General features: G+C 42.9%; 1 protein-coding gene across 1 annotated transcript; it reads left to right on the top strand.

Annotated features, from left to right (window-relative positions):
• Nucleotides 1-4,226: 4,226 nt before the first annotated feature.
• On the top strand, nt 4,227-7,265 carry lmo2 (LIM domain only 2 (rhombotin-like 1)). Its single transcript, XM_037452466.2, has 3 exons — nt 4,227-4,778; nt 5,560-5,775; nt 6,129-7,265. Exons 1-3 carry the CDS (start codon nt 4,738-4,740, stop codon nt 6,352-6,354), a joined length of 483 nt encoding a protein of 160 aa, XP_037308363.1. The 5' UTR covers nt 4,227-4,737; the 3' UTR covers nt 6,355-7,265.
• Nucleotides 7,266-21,947: the final 14,682 nt, after the last annotated feature.

Raw genomic sequence — 21,947 nt, 5'->3', positions numbered from 1 at the left:
GATCAGGCATAAAGGTCAACAGCCACTTGGAAGAAATTCTGCACAATCATTAGCTTTGATTAGGCTGTTCTATTCTTCCTTTCTGTGCCTTATACAGTTTTTTTCTGCAGCAGCTGTCTCATCCCGCTCCAAACATGTGCTCATATGGTTTGTAGCTACCTCGCTGCACACAATACGGATACATGGCTGCAACATCGTTTGCACATTGGTTCAAGTTTAACATGGAATTGGGCAGTTACATTTCTGAAGATGAATGTCATAGAAAATACTTTGTTAAAAGTTTCAAATTCGAGTAACTGCTTTGAAAATATTTCAAGTTTAAAACAAGATTACACTACTAAAACCAAAATATAGATATTTTAAAAAGACTCATAATTAAAATAACAATTACAAGAACAGCAGAATTTATAGATGCAATAATATATACCTACATACATTTCAAACAAGTCTAAAAATGTATAAGTGTGCCCAATCTGAAAAGGGTGCATGCTGTGTTAGAAAAATCTAATGCTGTTTGGGTTAACAGGAGTAAGTCTGACCTGTCCGGGTTTTTTTGTGAAACAAATATAATACAATTGTAAATTATGGTCCTATTTATTTTAAATATGTTCAGAAATGGTCAGTGGGATTCATCAGCATCTCATACATCCATGTTCTCTTGACTCCAAGTTTGCAAACTCTCGCGAACACAATAGAATTGGTAACAGTTGTTTTCCCTGAACAATTGTTAACCCTTTTGTTCATTAGCAGAGTTACTGAACTCTCCTTTCCCTGTGCTGTCCATGTGTTCTCTCCCTTCTGAAGAAATGAATGTATGTGTGCTAAATCCAGAAGCATGTAAAATTACTTAAAATTGTCCTTGCAATGTTTCTGGTTTGAATTCTCACAACAACATAAGGGGAGTGCTCACAACAACACAATACCATCATAACATGTTGTTCATGCCAGCAACATATCGAACAAATTTCAACCTGCGAGTTTTACAACCATCCATCAGCATCTCATACATCCACATTCCCTTGACTCCAAATATATAAACTCTCCAGAACACAATTTATTAAAATTAGGTAGGGACAATGGTCCTCTCTGTACTGCCACCTTAAACCAGTAGAGGTCAGTGAAGCTTAGCAGTGTGTTAAACAATAACAAATGACGCAGTAATGTTGATTAAAGAAAAAGTATTTAACGGATTTAACGGAAGTCTTCATATTTCAGAGTCAGTGGAGGCATACTCTGAAATATGTAGACTTACAGTCCTTTCAATTTAAAATACATTGTCTGACACACACAGAATACACTCTGAATAGAAAAAATACTTTTAGGTATCTAACATTTCCAATATTTTTGGGGCTGCATTTTTATTTTTATTTGTTTGCTTCATTAGCGTTTTAAGGGGAGCATGTTAAGCAGAAGAATGTGAATCCAACTTTCTTTTGTTTAGCCAAATACAGGAAGCAGTTAACATGGCTGCACAGCTCTGGGATTGCACTGTTCCACTGAAAGTGTTTTGTTTTAGGGATAACGCTGATAATGGGAGGATTCCGAGGGTGAAGCGAAGCTCCCCCTTAATGAGTGACTCATTTCCGCAGCCTGCTGTATTTCAATCAAACGACAACACAGTCCACCGGCCATTATCCAAAAGAATTCCAGGGAGTTTCCTCGTCTGACCTCTGATCTTCACACCTTGTCATTTTAAAACCAACAATGAATCCTATAGTAATTTACGAACCAGTGAACCATACAACATCACTTCAGTAGACCCGTGAACGTTGAGGACGAGGGCTTTGAAACTGTTGCTAATTATCTCTTCACTTCGGATTAGGAAGGAAGCGGTCAACATTGCGGTTCCACAGTTTGTGCTACGATCTAGTCAACCACACATCCATGATGCATTTATTTCAGGAAATGGGGGTGCATGTATGTGCATGATATGTGGACACACACCTTTGTCACATTACAAATTAATAGATCTATTTAAATCTCTACTGGTTCATCACGATGGTGGAAAAAGGTTTTACTGCATTTGCCTTGCTAAACGTTACTATTTAAAGTGGTTGTGACTTGTGGGTTAATGCACATTATTTACTGAATAATGGATAAAGTAGCTGTTAGAATAGAATTTACGCTCAATTTCCATCTGCCCTCGATTTCCACACTGCTCTCAACTCCAAAAGGCCCTCAGTACCCAAATACCCAAAACAGGAAGCTGGACCTGAGTGACACCACTTCCCAAAAGGTTTTCCACATTCTTAACTATTTGCTCCCCAAACTTCACATTTGAAATAAAAGCAGAAAAAGCAGGAAACAATGGATTAAAAAACTTAATTTATAATTCAAATTGAAACAAGGAGTTTGCAGTCTGTTGTTGTTTAGGAAGCCTGAAGTTACAGATAAACTTTGTTAATCCTATATCACACATAACCATCTGGAGTCAACCGATCTGGGAAACCACGAGAGGGGTATCATCATGCACGTGTCCATGCATGTGTTTCTGTGTGTGTGTGTGTGTGTGTGTGGGGGGGGGGGGGGGGGGGGGGGGAGTAAGGAAGTGAGTGCAGTGTGCACCAACCCCCCCAGGAAAGCATCATTTGTGCATGCCTGTTGCACATCCTTCGGGCGTACTCAGTCGACCCCACAGGAAGAAGTTGATGAGTCGGGTGTCACATCAGATCCGACGTTCTCTTCTCTCATTTCTTGTCTGTCGTCAACTTTCTCTGGGCAACGTGATATTTTGAAGGGTTGAGACAATATAGGACCAATGACCTTCACACACGTTCATATTTACAAGAACTCTTCTGCAAACAAACAAAAACAACAACCCACTGAACTTTATTTTTAGTTCCCTTCCCATTCCAATGCTTCTATACAATATTGCATTGTCACAATTCATGTGTCCAATACATTCAATACAATAAATGCACTAAGCACAAACCAATCAATGGGCATATTTTTCATTTAAAGGACAATTAGCTGGAGTTTTATCTCTGTCAAGCTGCTCCGTGTCTGTGTAGCTGGCAGTGAACAGCGCCATGTGTCACTCACGGCCTTCTCACTTTGGTTCCCATCCTGTGAGTCCAACAACCGCCCAAGGATGCAGTCAGGCCCAATTCAGACTTTGCCTGCAATCTTCCTCTGTTGCATCTGGCTGAGGTGCTTTATCTGTTGGTCCAGCCCAACTGCTGTCTGTGTGCCTCCCTCCTGCAGGCAGCCCCGAGGCTTTGGCAGCAGATAAGAGGAAGAGCCCACAGCAGCTCTGGTTTCAAAAGGAAAGGCTGCAAGGACACCAACTATGTAGAAATATCATTCCATTCATTCCTCACAGAGACAACTTTCAAAATAACCTATTTGGGGGGTATTTAAGCATTAGTCTTCTGCAGTTGTCAAGTGTCTAGACCAGTGGTCCCCAAACTAAGGCCCGCGGGCCGGACACGGCCCGCCTCCACATCTGGCCCGGCCCCCTGAACAATACCAGAGGGGCATTATGATTTTTTTTTTCAGTCTGGCCACGCAAATCCTAGACCAGCCCCTGTGAAGTAGAACGGAATAATGGAGAAAAGGTTGATTCAGAATGCAGGGTATTTAACCTGCAGTGGTCAAACCATTATTTGTTTGCTCAATGGCGGTGGCGGTTATTATTCATTTCATTTTTTTTCTGTAAAGATCCCAGAGAAGATTATTTGATTATTATTTATTTCATTAAGTGATATTATTTATTTTCCTGACTTTTTCTGTGGAGATCCCGGATTGTTATTATTTGGTTATATGTGGCTTTCTGGAAAACTAAATGTTTACATTTAGGCACCCACTGCAATCGTCACACTTTTTCTGACCCCGGCCCCCTCCAGAGAAGGGAAAAGTTATCTGGCCCTCACAGGAACAAGTTTGGGGACCCCTGGTCTAGACCTATCTTGTAATCCTAGAGCTATGTGACATTTTTTTGATTAATACGAAAAAATAACCCCACTATAACATTTATAGTACTATATTTACATTATATCCATACCCATCATATATTTTCTACAGGGAAGCACTGAGACGCGCTGTAATGATCTGCATGCACTGATTATCACCCCACTTGTTATCTGTTGTTCTTTCGGCGCTTGGAGTGAAGCAAAGCCCATAACGACCTCATTAGTCTCAGTCACGACCCAAAGCCCCCCCCCCCCCCCTCACACCCAAAGCCCCCCCTGCGGCCCCCGAGAGCAGACTGTGCGCAGTGTTTGGCTGTCGCTTTAAGACCGATTTCCCCTCATTGTCGTGAGCAGGAAGAGAGAAACGAAAGCAGAGACCGAGAAGGGGGGCAGAGGGGGGGGGGAGGCGCATTTAAGCCCGATGCCGCCGGCGCGCACTGACGGTGACCGCGGGGCTTCACGACGGAGGAGCGCGTCACCAACACGGACATCCCTCCCCCCCCCGCGCTGCAGTGTCCCGTTAGATCGCAACGACGGTGTTTTCATCTAAAGACCACAAAGTAAGAGAAACAGTGGAGAGACACAAAAGTGTCCCGTGCGCGGTTATTGACTTCAGGAAATGGTGACAGCGTGTCCTCCATCACCGCGTAGCAGCTCACCGCGTCATCCTCTCGCCTCGCGGCCGTTTCCACTGGACCCGATCGGCGACTGATCGAAGACACAAGGAGGCCGAGCCGGCGCGTCGGAGGCTGTGGGAGCAGGTGCGACGCGCCGTGGGTTTAAAAAAAAAAAAACCCTATCGCGATCCGCCTGGACATCAGTGGACATGGCATCCGCGATAGAGAGGAAGACGATGGAAGCAAACGAGTAAGTAGCTCATGGTCTGGCAAGACGTGTCATTTCGAAATATACACGAAAACAAGCACGCGTTAGCTGACAGCCGGACTTGCGTGCAATAAGTGCGCACGTGCACATCAGGAGCGTCCCTCTGATACACGAGAAAAAGGATAATGCTCAGATATTTAATGCTGCAGGCGGACTGTTTGTTTTTATCGCCTTTTAAGGCCTCTTAAGATGTATTTCCACCTCAAGAGCAGCTTCCCGCTACCTGATCAGTGACACGTTATTCAAAAACACACACACACACACACACACACACACGCACACACACGCACACACACGCACACACACATATATATAGACACATTTGATTCAAGTGGAATAACCCAATTGTATTCGTAGGTATTTTATATCATAAGACACACACACTATTTTCATAGGGAATACGCACAAAAACGTGAAGGTGTAAGAACATCATATGGTTTCAAAGGTGATTTGGTACAATCCGCTATACAGAACACGAATACGATGATTATAACAAGCTTAAACCTCCCTGTTTGGGAAAAAAACCGAGAGGAACATTTAACTTTAAGAGGTTTGTAAACTATCATTTGTTCTGTGTTTAACAACATCGAATGGCGCCCTCAGGTGGACAGCAGCTAACTGCATTTGCACAAGTAGAATCAGCAGACTAATAAATGACGATTCAAGATCATGGCTGTGCTTTAAGCTCAAAATATAAACACATCAACACACATTTTAAATCAAGTTATTTGAGATGTTCTCATCGGTGCTTTCCGTCCTGCAGGGAGCCGGTGGATGAGGTTCTCCAGATGCCGCCGTCTCTGCTGACGTGCGGCGGTTGTCAGCAGAGCATCGGCGACCGATTCTTCCTGAAGGCCATCGAGCAGTACTGGCACGAGGACTGCCTGAGCTGCGACCTGTGTGGCTGTCGACTCGGGGAGGTGGGCCGACGGCTCTACTACAAGCTGGGAAGGAAGTTATGTCGGAGAGACTACCTCAGGTAGGTCCAATGTTGTCCTAATATTAGGATTTGATGAACCAGTTTGAAAGTTACTGGGGCCAACATGTTTATACATAGTCTGCATTATAGTACAAAGGCAAATGAGTTGAGGAGATTTAAGGAGTTATAATCTATAATATAAATTGATTTGGGGAACAGGCGAAACGGAAAATGTGTTGTTTGTGGGAACTTGTGACTTGGTGTTGCTGAATGTCTGAAGGTTTAGGACAATTGTTATTTTGTTAGTGTGGAAAAGATCCAAAGGTAATTAGAGAGACTTAATGGATTTTCTTAAAGATGCATGTTCTCCATCTACGTCTCAGCATTGTATTGATACCTTGTTATCCATTTAGGCTTTTCGGTCAGGACGGTCTCTGTGCTTCCTGTGAGAAGAGGATTCGAGCATTTGAGATGACGATGCGCGTGCGGGACAAGGTTTACCACCTGGAGTGCTTTAAGTGCGCCGCCTGCCAGAAGCACTTCTGCGTGGGTGACCGCTACCTGCTCGTCAACTCGGACATTGTGTGCGAGCAGGACATCTTTGAATGGACAAAACTCAACCACAACAGCATGATTTAGCAGAATGAAGAGTGTCACCTTGCCTCTTATTTAAAAGGGAATAAACCATTGAGGAAATAGACTTTCTGTAGCCTTTGCAGGCATTAAAATTATGTTAACATGGAAATGAGAGGCTACTTCTCTGCACTGCCCCCTTCTGGTGATAAATGAAAACGGCACCAGCAATGACAGCTTTTAATCATTGGCTTCATCCTTAAATGCAAAGAAGAAAACAGTACTTAAACAGGCAATAATAGTTGGGTTTTTTTATACACTGGAATTGTATTTTTTAGCAATGAACAAAACCTAAATCTTTGTCAAGTTTATTTTTTGTCCAACACTGTCTAATCAACCTCAGACTTATCTGTTACATTTTGTGTTTGAAGTTTTCAATGAGAATTTTTTAGGATTCTTAATTTCCTGAGAAATGTGACAGTATTAATTATAGCTAATATAGATACTTATTTAAAGGAGTTGCTGCATCTAAGTGAATACCAATTTATTAATCATTTATTATTGTAAGCCTGAATTATCGCTTTATTTTGAATTGAACGTTTCCTCCAAACAACGTTTGGATGTTTAGCGAAACGGCTGGACTGACTGTACCTAAATATCTGTTGTTCTCTGCAGACAATCTCCCCTGGATTTATTTATAAAATGTTTGAATTCATTAGGAATTAACAGACCTGTAAATTGTTACTAAAAATGTACTGACATGCCATACACATTCCCCCTTGAAAGGTCCTTGTCAGATAGATTTGTGCTGCATTGCCAGAGGCGCCCCCTGGTGACCAAGGGATCCCATGTAAAAACTAATGTTACAGACTTTGGAGCTGTGTCTTTTTGTAACCGATACACCACTCCGGGCGTGCACCAAGGTCTTTTTGGACATTTACTATTGAATAAATTTCAGAGAATTTAAAAGAAACTGATTTAATCTCTGCCATGAGTGTCTTTCTGGGAGTTTCATATAAATCTGAAATCCGGGCATTAAAGTCAAGTCAAATAACTCACAGGATGCACATGAGACACAGCACATTTTATATGGACTCAGTCTCAGTGTAACTAAGACAACCCTGCTGTTGGAGTGTGCTGTAAAGGGACACTGCCGTGCAAACAAAAAATAAAATGTAGTAGCTGGAAAACAAAATCCAATTTTGAATGTTTAATGGCCACGTTTTAGTGTAATTGCCTTTCGACGACATACACTTTTTAAAATTTTCGGTCAGTAGAAAGTAGAGCAGGCCTTACAATGATGTCTTTTCCACCAGCTGCAAAACAACAAAATACTACAAATGTGCAAATAGTGAAAATGAAAGTGGAACACACCTGTAGCCTTTAAGACAATCTAGAATAACGCTAGAAGTGGAACGCTAAAGGATTTCACTGAAAGATCTTAAAATTCCAACCATCCAATTGATAATATTTGAACCATTTATCATTGAATTTTTCGCCATGCTCAGTGACAGCTCCTGAATATTATTATGTTTCTGTCGCGTCTCATTGCAAATCCATCTTTTTATTCAAAACAAACTTTCCTGGAATTGTAAAAAAAATCGCCGATACCAAAGAGAGAGGCAAAAGAAATGGACGTTAATGACTGCATGATGTTTTGGGCCGTCTCATTCCCCGTCTCTGGCTTTTTCCCGTTATTGCTGCCTGTCTTCAAAGCCAGCGTCGCCCAGTGTTTCTGCTGCCTCCTTCACGTCTGCCAGCTGTCAACTAGCTCTGAGCTCGCCACAAGTCGTGCTCCTCCAGCGCCCGTCGCACAACCCGCTGCCATCCCCAGTTATCTTTACAGAGACACAAATCCAATAATTGAAGCCATGAATTGGTTTGAGGTTGCGAGCGAAGGCGCCTGACCGCACCGTGTCAGCGGCGGAGGGGATCGGCCCAAACTGGCATCATGAAGTGGGGGCGAAGAATGCGATAGAGAATCAGTTTGCATCAAAGACAAAAGCAGGAGAGGAGGGTGAACACAGAAGCTTCAGGGTGATGCCCTGACAGCGGTGCATTCATAGATGAAGGAGATGTGAAAAACCCAACCCTGGCTGACATGACGTTAATGCGTTAAAGAGACATTTATAGGCAAACTAACAGGCTTTCCCACAATAGAGATGAGAATACGCTGTAAAGGCACACCGAGGGATACTGGGCCTTTGCTCGTTTGGAGGTCTGCAGATTGATTGAAGGATCTTCAGTGTGGCATTAAGTAATGCTCAAGGAATGGCTGTAAAGGAAAAAACTCCTACACGGTGGTCTCAACAACAAATCAGCTCCATATTGAACACCAGGCGACATATGTGTGGATAATGGAACATGGTAACTGCATAAAGGGGAGTACTGAAAGCAGCTCGGTATACTACGTTGTGCTTTGGTCTCAAACCACAACACTGTAAAATTCAATTCATGAATGTCTCCAAACCTGACAATTTATTCAAATAAGTTATTTCCCGTTATACCAAACTAGTACAACAGAAAAAGTCAATAACAGACAAACCCCCATATAATAACACCATATTGACTGCAGACTATTACAGTTGTCGATTAGCGATGCTAACGCACTGCTGTGGTCTCTTTTATGAACGAAAAGTTCAGTATCAGTATCAATCTGATAAAACAACATAACTTTCTTTTTCAATCTGTCCACTAAACCCGGGAGTCACCAAACAGAACTAGAGGGTTGCAAGAGGACGCGGTCTTCATCTGCGGCTCCCTCCACAAAGAGTTCACTGAGTTTAAAGAGACTTTGAGAGCGTTGAGGGGATGCCAGGTCTCATCTCACGACATTCACACACACACACGGCACTCCGGCCTGCAGAGACCCACAGCGCCGGCCAAGCGGCCTGCGTTCTGTTGCCCTGCAGGCTGAGCTTTGCCAGAGCACTCGCCTGACTCGATGAAGCCCTGTGCCTCTCGTCTCATCCCTACCAGCTGCACACAAGGCCGGGGGAGTACAGCGCCGCGTTTGTGTGCACCGAGGGGAGGCCTGTTTCGTCTCCGGTGCCCATGTCACAGCAGGCCCGCACGGGCACGCCTAAAAACACCCAGCTGCGGGCATGAGAACCGAAGAGACTCTCTGAGGGTGAAACCACAACTGAAACAACCCCCATGCAGCGGCCTCACTCTGCTGCAGTGTGCGGGGTGAACACCAGATGGCAGTTCTGGTTCAGGTAGACAGGGGGGGGGGAATCTGCATCTGTAAAATAACTGACAGGCCGGTTAAGGGAAAGCTGGCCTTCGAACTGATGCCAGTTCAAGAAAAGATTAATTAGCGCTGAAGTGAAACTGACGAGCCATATTCAAAGCACTACAGACATGCGAGAGTCCAGCGACACCTACAAAGGGCTACGCGGTTGAACAATTATCTGCAGCGCCATGGTGATAAATCACAGCGCAGCCTGTCAATGTCAAACCCGTCCGACAAAAAGAGTCAAGTGCCATTGATCATGCCCGCTTTGGGTTTCACTTGCACTCACACTTTATCAGATGCAGCTAATTGGGAACATATTCAGTCCGTGGTCCTGAGAGATGTGTCTGTCAGGAGTCACATTCCTGGTCCGATTCCCTGATAGCCCGTAGCGCCCGCTGTCTGGGCGGAGGACGGGCTGTGGGAGTGGAGGTTTTTTTTGGTGGGGGGGGGGGGGGGGGGGGGGTTTGGGGAGGCACACACAGAGGTGGATTTGTGTTATACGTGTGCATCCTTCAGCTCTCACTGGGCTCGTCCTCCGACTGGATTAAATATGTGCTGAGGATTTATTATGTGGGAGACCTCTGGGGCCTTCGGGAAAACTCCATTTTAACCCCTCTTACTGCCTCGCACAACATTCCCCTCCTTCTTGCATCTACCTTCCCATCAGCCCGGTTTATAGATGTGTGATTTGATTCTGTTATTATTATTATTATTATGTTCATTGCTTCAGACTCGATGCCTGCAGGCTTTTATATCAGAGAGGTCAAAGGACTCCAGCACAGCCCTGAAGAAAGTATTAATTTTGTTCTACTAAAACAAAACAAAGCAAAATAAAAATACTCTTACTTAATTGTTTTTTTCAGGTCCTTTTATGTATTTATTGCTGTTCAGAAATGTCAGCAAATATAATGTGATGATTTTTGAAGATTACTAACCCCTCGATTTATTTAAGTATCAAAATTCAAAAAGTACTCAATGGATTTAAATATTAATTGATTAATTAATGGTAAATTCATTAATGAGCAGCCTTTTATTTGTGTAGTCGGTCAAGGTGGAGCTAATTTTATATAGTATAGTTTAAATTTTTTCAAAATGTATAAGATCAACCATGTTTTGTATGTAAAATCTTAACTTGTAGTAACTGTATCTCTCAGATACGTATGTGAAACGTATCTTACGTCTCTGTAGTGGAAGTGCACCGTGGAGTGAAGGGGAATACCACATTTTGGTAGGTATGCCTTTTGGCCCCCTCACTGAATGTTAAATGGGAAGGTCGATACCACTCGCTGAACACATGACACGAGCAGTTGGTTAGCTTAGCTTAGCAGAAACCTAAAACAGGCGGAAACAGCTGCTCTCACTGACACCAGTTTCTAATTTCCTAAGATGTCTCTTTGTTACATTCCTGCACTGCACTGTCCTAAAAGCATACACTGACACACCATTGCAGTTATTGTAGCTAGAATTCTTTAGATCTGCAATAATAAGAGATACAAGTGTAATAAATCAGTTTGAGACAATCTAGAGGGTGTTTTTTTCACATATTTCTTTGCCCATACACCTCATCCCCCCCCCCCCCCCCCCCCCGCGCCGACCCCTAAAATGATCCACACATGTTGAGCTGTGCTCCTGGCTCCTGATGAAGCAGCTACACATAACATACGAGGCTCTGTCCCAAGACCTGCATCTAACATGCTTCTTATGGGTTTGGTGTTAGGTGAACTATTTATTTTCCTAAACTGACAAGCAGCAATATTGGGGAATAATAAATGCTGCATGTCAAGACCACATATCATGGTTTAGAAACTGCAATAATGGGTATCATGTGTTTTTTTAAGTTCAAAACACTGACTGGCTGTACTTTCATGGATGAATAACAAAATGAACGTACGTGAAACATAGAAATATTCGTTTGGACTTGCTGTGACCATGAGTGAGTGGATAAGGTGTTACGGGTCAAAGGTGAGCTTTGACTGTGCTGCGAACAGAGAAAGCGGCTCGTTATAAAAAGTAAGCCTGTCCCCTTGAGTAGAAAAATAATTATTTTTGGTGAGTGTTTCTAGTTTACATGTGAATAAATTTACCAATTTATTCTATTTCTTTTCATTCAGCTAAAAAGCTCCTGCTTCTTATTAAAACACACCATTGTGTATCTCATAATTTCTCCAGACACATGTCAGGGACCATGTCAATTTAGACCTTTTATTTAGATGAGCTTTAAAAAAGACCCCCTGTTATGAATCTAAACCTGACTTCCACCTCCTTCTCATCAAACATCAGTGAAAAAGCCAGACTGTAAGCAGACCATGGCAGCGTATTTCTCTTTCAAGCGATCATTGATGGAAACTCCAATTAAGGTGGTGGAAAAGGTGGCTATAGTGCTTTTGAAAAAAAATCACCGCAGATGTGCAGGTAAGTGACCATGCGGCAAACTCGCGGCTACACAGTGTCGCACTATATGCAATTTCCGTCTCTAATTGGACTTCCCACGCAATGCCTGCTTTCAATCATCGGGGAGAGGGAGGCGCAGCAGGCTCCCGAGCAGGATGGTGGACCGCAGGCTGGACAGGTCGTGAAGAACATCAGGAGAGAAATTCACCGGGGATGGATTTTAAATAACACATTTACACAGTTTATTTGGCTGTTGTCAATAATGGAAAAAGTAAAAATACTCCAACAAAGCATAGCTTTAAGGTTGTAGCTGTCCTGGGTAGTTTCATGCAGCATCTAATTCCTGTGATACTATTTGTTGATTCATTCATGAGTAGATAAACTAAGAAAAGAGATTACAACCATTTTATAAGTAATTTGTCAAACATGGACCAGGGTTCCTAAATGTGATGAATGGGTCTGAATACTATACATTTGGTGAGGTCCCCCCGTGATCTGGGATATATTTTGGGATACGACTGACCTAACAAACTCTACATTGATACTAAGTGGAGAAATTTGTCACCAGATTTATCATTTATGTAAATAATTGTTGCCCTAAATCTGTTTTATGTGTCAAATCATGTGAGAATTACTAACCAAATAAATAAAGTAGAAGAAAAGGGGAGAAGTAAGAAAAGCACACAAAGGCAATTCCCTCTAAAACTGTACTCATGTACGGTACTTGAGTTAATACTTTCCATCCCTGGCTTTCGTCAATGAAAGTTTCGTCTATGATTCAAAAAGACACTTTCTCTAACTGTTGAAGCGCGGCAGGGAGTTGCCACCCACCGCCACGTTCGAGCTTCATGGATTCTCTACACCTGTTGGTCCAAATCTCTGCATTAATTCATAAATCCTGGCAATGCCATCCTTAGTTAAGAATCCCTCTTTTCCCTTGGATGTCCTCCCTGCCAGAATTGCTTCACCTGGAACCAATCTGTAACACAATCAAAGTGTCCTAACATGAAAGCTCAGTTCCTTCCTTTGATACTGCATTTCTCTCCACACTTCTTCTTTTTCTCTGGTAGCTTTAAGCAACCATGTCTGGAAAAAATTCAGTTTAAAATAGAGACTCAGTCACTAGGCATTATGCAAATATCCTTGAAACAATTCACTGGTGCTTTGGGTTTCCAACAATAGAATAGGCCCTTTGTCCAAAATTAAGCTGTACAACTGGGAGCACCGTTGCGCGGGCCTCGAAGTAATAAAACATAACGAAGTCGAACCGATTGTGCCAAAGCAAGCAAGAGACAGTTTTTAATTAAACAAGAAGCGGGAAATGTGGAAAAGAAGAATGTAATTTGACTTTTTTTTCTTCCAAAGCTTACTGTGTCCTCATCGTTGGATTGCAGTCATCCATCCAAAGCTTTGATTGCAGCTTCTGGATGAGTTGACGCTTACAGTTTGTGTGTTGCATGCTTATCGGTCATCCCTCTCGGCTTCGGCGTGTGTGAAGGGATCGCAGGGTGATTAAACTAATAGCAGCCTTTTGAGAAGTCCGGGGGGATTTACTCCTGAGTCAACATGCCAGACCCCATTTCCTCCTCCCTCACTGCTGCCTCTCAACACCCAACTGGCTGCAGCCACAGTGCATCTCCACACGGAACTTGTATAGATTGAGAAAACCTAGGAAGTGACCCTGTACAAGGCCTCAGATCTCCACAGGAACTATGCTAATATGACCTATTTCTCCAAAACAATATGTCATTTACTTTGTTGAAATTCTAATGAATAATTTGATTTGAATTGATTATGATGATAAATGTATATACATATTTCTACCACATTCTACCAGGAGAAGTCATTTTACATGCTAATGTTTAATGATGCTTCTATATATGCAACAAAAGCCCCAAATAGCATATTTTTATGTTTTTCATATTAAGTAAATGCTTGTATTTTGGGCTTTAATAATAACAATATGTTCGGGAGTCTTAATACAACAAAACAAGCAACCTGAGTATGTCAACTTACAAACAATATGTGATCTACAGATCCCGTTAGGACACCTGTTACCCCCAGAACTGATGGATGGATGCAAGAAAGTGCTGAAGAATCGTCTTCATGTTGATTTGATGTGCGGCAGCCTGCAGCAGCTCACTTGTTGGTAAGATGCACAGATTCATGCTGTTGATGCCAAATGTCACCAAAACTACAAGATTCATTTGCAACAGACTCCTTTTTACGCCTCTCAATGATTAAGTGTTGGCAATTGCTTATTCAGGGCTGTGTTTCAGGTTCTCTGCTTCTTCAGTCACCAAAGTAAGGTTTTAAAATTCTTTGTGGTTGTTCAATCTGGACACTTAACATCGACTGTATATCTATACCGAAGAGGTTTGGAGGAAAAGTTTCATGTCAGCTGTAATATAAATGAGAAAAAATGCTTGTTTTTGATCTTTTTGTTCACAGTGGTACTTTCCCAAGAGCTAAAGACGCTTGTCATTGTACTAACAGTTGAGAAATCTTGTTTTAAAACTTCCCACGAACAACAAGACAGCGGCCGTTAACCGGCATCCAGTGGCTCAGTGGAGACAACGTATGCTGCTTCTCCATGTGACTTTAATTGAGTGATTAGATGTAATTCAATAAGCAATCGAAGGGCAATGCGCGTGAGTTTGAGGCGTAAAGCTAAAGAGCACTGGTGAGAGGAGCCTTTGTCCTTGACCCTCCATCTTGCTGCTACCTTTCAGGCTAAATCACGCGGACTGATCGGCCTCTGGCCAAAAGCCCAGTGTGGACCCCTCCGCTCTAATTGTCTATAGGCCACCAATTTCATGAGTCGCAGAGTTTACAGGTTTAGTACTCAGGCTTGCCGTGTCTTGTGTTCGCCAAATGAGTCACTATCTTTAGACTGGGATCGACATCACAAAAAGCTTCCCGGTTATTATTTTCTGTGAGCAGAATTACGAAAAATCCCTTTGCTGAGATACATCAAGTTTGGGAATGTTTGCCAGCAGCTTAATCTGATAGCTATTTAGCCCTAAGTCGTCTAGCACGTCGCCTTGACTGCTTTCAACAACTGACAGAAGAAAGTTTCAAATTGAAAAACATCATGATTGTGAAATTACTCTGAATTGTGACACAACTTCTCCTAGTTTGAAATATTACCCCTGCATGTGGACCCATTACCCCCTGCATTCACACAGCTGTGTGCTGTCAATCTGCCACCGCTCGTGCAAATCTGGCAGGAAATAGCTGGCATTATAACAGAGAATATGAAAATGGCCCGTTCCATAGCTGTATGATGCAATGAAATATTCCATAAATTACTTCAAGTCTGCTAATTCTCAGAGTAAATCAAGCTCCCTTAAGGAACTGAAGTCTGTGAAATAGGGCTCATTACTAAACGTAGGGGACACAGGACCTCAGTGGGATTACCAAGTCAGAGCTCGTTATAAAACACGAAAGCAAATGTTAATCTTGAATCCAGGGTTTCAGAAATGTCAGAAAATCCTCCATTCGGGTGCTGACCCGTGGAAGCAATCTGCGCAAACGTGTGCATAGACATTTGTATTATTCAACATGTGTCTTCAATGCGTGGTCTGCTCACTTGCCAACTGTCATATTGTTAAAGAGAGAATACACCCTCTTGGATTGTGCCAAGGAGGCCTATAGATTTACAGTAATACCCTACAGCACGATAGTGAGCGCAAAGGCTTGAAGGGCAGTCAGCAGAGGCCCTGTTCTCAAGTTATACATTGTAAAACGTTGTTACTATAATGGCTACAGACTCCTGGAAACAATGGTGACTACTACAGCTGACTCAGATCACATCTGAACCCACAAATCACAGTTAAGTCAGTGTCTCGTGCAGTGTGTTTGAATGGGCAAAGCGAAGTGGGGCTGGAATCGACCCTCAGACACTAACATCATATCTATGACTGACACACTAGTTTTTAATGCCAAATTCATTCATTACCTTTTTAAATGAGACAGTCTTACAAACTCCTGCATTATTAATACTGTGTTCCTGGCAGCGGGGTGGTTCACTTGAGGGTTTAATCAAAACAAAGATAATACAAGTTATACTGTGGGCGAACATACAAGAAAACAAATAAAACAAGATGAATGTCTTACCCACCAATGAAATAAGGATATAAGAAACACATATAAACCCACAATCAAGGCATATACTAATTTGTTCTAAGTACGAGCCATAATAACATCATAATACCATTTCTTTATTTGAACAATGGATCAAATGAAGTCACATTTAGTGATGAACTCAAAGGTAAGAAGTGGCCTGAAGCTGCTGGAATACGTTTAACCAACACTGCACTGATTGACTTGTTGTGTGTGACCTGTAACTTCTCCTAAAGGCATCTTTCCCCGGACTTTAACACCACAAACAAATAAAATAACCACAGCAACGCAACGGTGGAAAGGGGACACGTTGTTTAAAGTGCCAGAGAGCGGATGTCGCATTACACAAAGTGAGACACGGGCAGGGCTGTGAACCAACGTTGTCCTGTGGTGGTTCCGCAGGGGCGAGGAAGACACAGAGCCGTTTGAAAGAGGACAAGGCACTTGTTCAACATGTGTTCTCAGAAATTCAGTGCAGGGAGCATGACTCTGATTATAACGCCATGTGAATGTGCTTCTTTCTTGTCTCAATGAGGACATTCCAGGCAATTAGGAGGATGAGTACAGCTTTGTTTGTCTCTTGTAGGCGACCTTGTCTGTTGGGTCAGTGACTACCTGGATAAGTATAAGACGCACATGTGATCTATCTGGATGCCAAATAGCAGGTGAAAACTGCACGACACATTGTCTGACACAAACACCCCAAAATATCATGGGTCTAATTCTAAGGTGCAAGCAACTGAGGTCAGAGGGCTCTTGAAGTCAAGAGCTACACGGTGACCTCTATCCCCACATGCCTAGAAACACATAAGGTCAGCCCCACCGGACAAGCACAAGCACACCCGTTCAAAACGCTGAAATATTGAACTATTGGATGAACTGCTGTGAAAATTCACACATTTATGGCCGACAGGAGATAGTGCCAAGATCAGACCAATACTTGCAGACTTAATAACAACTTAATACGCCTTGAATGGGCGTTTGTGTAAAGTGCTCGTTTGTAGAAGACCACACAGTGTACATGTCTGCTAAACATCTGAATGTTGACTTTTTCATTGTGAACGTTAGCATTTAGCTCAAAGCCCTGCTGTGCCCACATCGTCAGAGAGTTTCGACACAATGTAAACCAACGGAACCAGATAAAAAGAGAAGAACTGGTAAGCAAAAAGGATAGAGAATAGAAGGTGCATCTTTAAAACATGATCAGAGTCTATTGGCCTCCTGGCAGGCCGTTCCAGAGAGCCCCTAAAGACAATACCCTTTTCTCAGGGGATCTAAGGGGTGAGAAGGGAGAAGCAAAGAGGCACGTTGGGCTCAAACCATGAAGAGATTTCAGATGAACAGCTATGAGGGGAAAATGTCTTGAGGGTAGAGCTGGAAGGAAGTATAGGTAACCTGGGACGGGTCACAGCAAGGATCGGGTCAAGATGGACTCTACCCTTGTGTCACCCCTGGAACACATGCAGGCTGGTGGGGGGAGGGGGAGGCAGGGTTAGCCCACCAGTCACCCACAGTGTCCTCCTGTTCAACCGTCTTTAAAGCGAGCTCTCTATTGGATTAATGTTGGCCCGAGGGTGAGAGTGGGTAGAGGCAACCTGAACAGAGGGGGAAGGGGGGGGGCAACTGTTTCAAGTGAAAGTGGAATTTGGTGCATCTGTGTTTGTTTGTAATTGGGTGTGTTTGTGGCTGTCTCTGACATCCTGCAAAGCCTAAGGGGTATAGGGCAGAGGTTAGCCGTGTGCACACTGGGCTTGTGTCTCAAAATTCACGATGACCGCTGCTGTTGAACTTTGTGCATCCTCACTTTGTAATTGTCTCACCTTTTAGGTTAAGGTATAAAAGTTTTTTTTTTTTCTGACCTGTGAAGCTTGCATTTTGTCTCCTCTCGTCCCTCGAGCGACTTATCAGAGGTTATTGGGAGTGATGATGTCAGAGGGACATTGCTGGCAGACACTAAAGGAGCAAACAGGTTTCTGATGACAGCTTCTCTTCTTGGACACGGTGCTGACTGTGCATTATGCCAAAATCACAGGACTGAGATTCAAACTGAAAAATACAATTTTTTCAATTTTCAGCCAATATAAAAAAATTCAACTGTGCTTTGGAGCAAAACACCGACAACGGATCTCAACATTTGTTGAAATATTAGTGTGTTTCATACTCATGTCATAGGATAGCGCAGCGCTCCAGGAATGGCCTCCCACGGCCCACACGGCCCACCTCTGAAACTCCTGGGGTTAAAGGTTACTGCTGCGACAGTGCCGGCTCATCTGAGGATCTCTTTTTACCCCAAAAGCAAAACACCCGAGGGCAGATCGGTGGGCTTGTCAGGCCACCCCAACCCGACTCCCCAGGATCCTGGCAGGGAGGCAGAGAACCCAGGATCAGGACTCCCCCCCCTGCACAAATACAGACAGGGTCGTGGGTCATCTGGGGAGCTCACACAAAGCTTTCATCCCAGAGAAGCTCATTTCAGGGGAATGTCTTACCCCATCTAGATAGGAGTCCTCCCTGAGCCCTGTGTGGCTGGGCTGAACCCTGGATCGCCAGACATGTTCCCTCGGACCCGGTTTGTTTTGTTTTGGTGCTGCATCTCCGCTCACATTGCTTCGCCTGGTCCTGACACCGCTGTGGGAAGATCAGGCCGGGTCAGCACACACATGGTGCGACGTTACAATGCAAACACTCACTAAAACAGTATCAAACGGAGGCCTGGGTGAAAAAATAATAATGTGGCCGTATTTTTGTCCTGTTACCTTGCATGGTCTTGAGATGTAAGTGGTGGCTGAAATACATTTGTATTCATTTCAGATATTCAAGCAAAACATACGAGGAATAGGAGAGACAGAGGTGGATGGTAGAGGGTAATTATCTGTGTATTTATTTAGTTCAATGTACTAAACTGAAATTGCGCGATTACACTGTTTACCATGCAAGCAGCCACCCGTCTAATTAGATGACCACGTTTATAATACTCTACTGACATCTACCCAGAATAAGTAGTCATGTTAGGCTCAGTGATAATTTACACCTAGGATATCCACAGAGATGTCCGCCATCATCAGAAGCTTATTTCATTAAGATCTGATATGATGTGAGCATCAATTATAATCAGTCCTCCGGGTCATTTGGGGAAAAAAGTCACCATATTCAAGAATACATACAGTTAGAGGGAACAATAAACATTAGTACAAATGCAACCAGTGCTATTCTCAGACCGAAAGCATTTGACTCACATTAGACCATCCTTGCATGTACGGCTTTGTAGGAAAATGTTCGGATGATTCACTCCAGCAGCTGCTGGAACTACGAATAGATTACTAGCAATCACTATCATTTGACTGTTGGCAAGCTGAGAACAATATTAGGCCACAATCACTTCAACAGTAGACTTACGGTGGCTTAAATCTTTGCTTTGCATGAGGTTTTGGTAGCAAAGTACATCTTGCTGTTTCAACGGCATGTCAGAATCACAGGACATTTAATAGTGTATTCTCTGTGCGCTCAAGGCAAAGGAGTCCCATAAATGTCCCATGCAACTATTGCCCAATATGGCAAGACATTTAACACTGGAGCTTCTTTTGGAAAACATTACCGTTGTGCGTGCGTGATCTCCTGTGATATTTGCAGCATGTGTTCACAACTGTTCAGCATCGTCCTCTGAAGTCTTCCATATGTCTCGTGTTTGAACCGTCGTGAGTGCTGCTACAATTTTTGCGTTATTAGAGCGAGGCACCGCCGTGAATATGTTAACACCGCGCAGCGACAAATCCACATTCAAGCTTCCACATGTAAAATGTTTGATCTATCTTCAGCACAATAGCTTCGGAATATGAATTGGTTCCTGGGAGGTTATAGAAGCCTTCATTTTATGCACTTTCTTTTTCTTAACTTTTACTGGATTATATGTTGCAAGGCAAATAGATCAGTGTTCAGAACGGAGGGCACAAAATGTAGCTTGATTTACATTAATAGAATGACGTGGGCACAACGATGTTTTACAATAATAAAAACAACAAATTGTGTTCATATAACAATTCATTAAAATATTCAACATCAGCCCATTATTACATTCATGCGTGAATGAATTAATGTTTGGAATTATTTGTTGAAAAACCACTGAAACAATAAATGATCTAAAGTTGCATGTTCGCTATTGTTTGTTGCTATAAATAGGACATATCAACTTTGCGAGAATAATCCATAACCTTAATTTTAAAGCTCAATGCAGACTATAAAGGTGGTTCTGGAAGTAACAGAATAGCGGTTTAATTAGTTTGCTTGGGCGAATAAATTAAGAGAACTCTTTACATATTTGCTCCTTTATGTATCTATATTCACTTCATATGTGTTACTGCTGTTGCAGTGATGATGGATGGAGAGGTACTCCCGTGTCTTATGGGTTAACATGTCCTTGGCTAAAGCCGATATGGAGTTGAGAGATGAAGGCACTACAGCATCCCCTCTGTCTGCTCCTGCTTGGTCCTGTTTATTGAATTATACATCAGTACAACCGCTGCTTCTTTTTTCTTTCCCCTCATCTCGACTTAATTTGATCAGAGAATCTGCTGATGCAGTGTGTGCCCGGCTCATGTGAAACCAATTTACAGCTACACATGAAAATCTGGTGTCTCTTTTACGCTCTCATTCTCTCTCACACACAGACAAATACGCACACACACACGTATTGATGTTCTAAGGTGAGACCAAACACATGAAATACTGGGTGATGTGGCAGTGATTGAGAGCACAGCTACATTTACAATCATGTACGGGGTTGGAAGGATTAAGCTTTTATATCGCATGCAACACGGGTGCTCGCTGTTTTGTTGCTACGGCGATGGATCAACGGGTTTGTTGTGGGTGGATCTAGCGACCAGAGATTTAAAAGCCTTTTGCCTCTGTTCCAACGCTCGACTTTCACAACTAATCATTAAGTCACACCATTGAGCTCTATACTCTGCCCTGATTTAAAAGAAATAACAAACTCTTCCAATACGTAAATTGCAACCGTTTCTCCTGAGTTGCTCGTGGTCTCCACACTGGTTGTGAATTAAGGGTCTCTCTTTCTATTGAGCTTCAATCAGCAAACGTTGTCCACAAAAGCTCAAGGAGAGAGTTCACTTTATAAAGGAGCAACAACAGTCTACTGGCAAAAATAAGTTAAATCCGACAATGGTTTTGCGGCAAAGCAATTCAGCATCATCTAGCATGGAGTCAAGCCAATTGAAAATTTGCGCTGACAATTGGGTTTTTGCGGCCTTACGACAATCCGGTTATATTTAGGTCTTATTCTTGAGTCATCCACCATGTTTCTACAGAAGGCCAGAATGGACAAACCAAAACCTGGCAACTGGGACGTTTGAAATCTTTTTTGTTTTTGAGTCGACACTCGTTCACTAGTTCTACGACAGACTAGATGCACGGGATAATTGCCTCACCCATTGATAATGCCAAATGCTGCACAATCACCCTCAAAAAAAATTGAACAACAATTACCGTAACTGGTTTAGAGAGGAACCTTTACGATGATCAGAACCGGTGTCATTGGACTGTGATTGAAACGTGGAGGTTGTTTTAAGATGGATCTTTAAATGGGACCTGCAGCCTGGGAGAATAAGGTGAAAGGACAATGCTGCTACAGGGATTCCTGCAGCCATAAACAGAGGACACATGAAGCATCACCCTCAAATAGACGTTGGAGCAAATGACAGTGAGCTCTGATCTGCAGCTGTGATGTTTGGAGCCTCAGCTGGTTTATGAATTCCCAAATTGTCTCTACAGTTCCCGTCTATGAGGGAGACTTATCAAAAAGTCCACCATATAGCATTCAATTACTCCAGAATGACATGAACATCTGCACACTGACTACCAGACAGATGACTACCAGGTTAGAATATCTCAT

This window comes from Pungitius pungitius, chromosome 6, assembly GCF_949316345.1.
Source record: "Pungitius pungitius chromosome 6, fPunPun2.1, whole genome shotgun sequence".
Taxonomy (NCBI): domain Eukaryota; kingdom Metazoa; phylum Chordata; class Actinopteri; order Perciformes; family Gasterosteidae; genus Pungitius; species Pungitius pungitius.
The sequence above is the reverse complement of the archived record's forward strand: the minus strand, read 5'-3'. Positions and strand labels throughout refer to the sequence as shown.

What these genes read in the sequence shown, in the direction of transcription:
- lmo2 (XM_037452466.2), top strand. Translation starts at nt 4,738, where the DNA reads ATGGCATCCGCGATAGAGAGGAAGACGATGGAAGCAAACGA. An exon ending in AAGACGATGGAAGCAAACGA is followed by an intron (nt 4,779 to 5,559) that starts GTAAGTAGCTCA and finishes TCCGTCCTGCAG; the next exon opens with GGAGCCGGTGGATGAGGTTC. An exon ending in TGTCGGAGAGACTACCTCAG is followed by an intron (nt 5,776 to 6,128) that starts GTAGGTCCAATG and finishes TTATCCATTTAG; the next exon opens with GCTTTTCGGTCAGGACGGTC.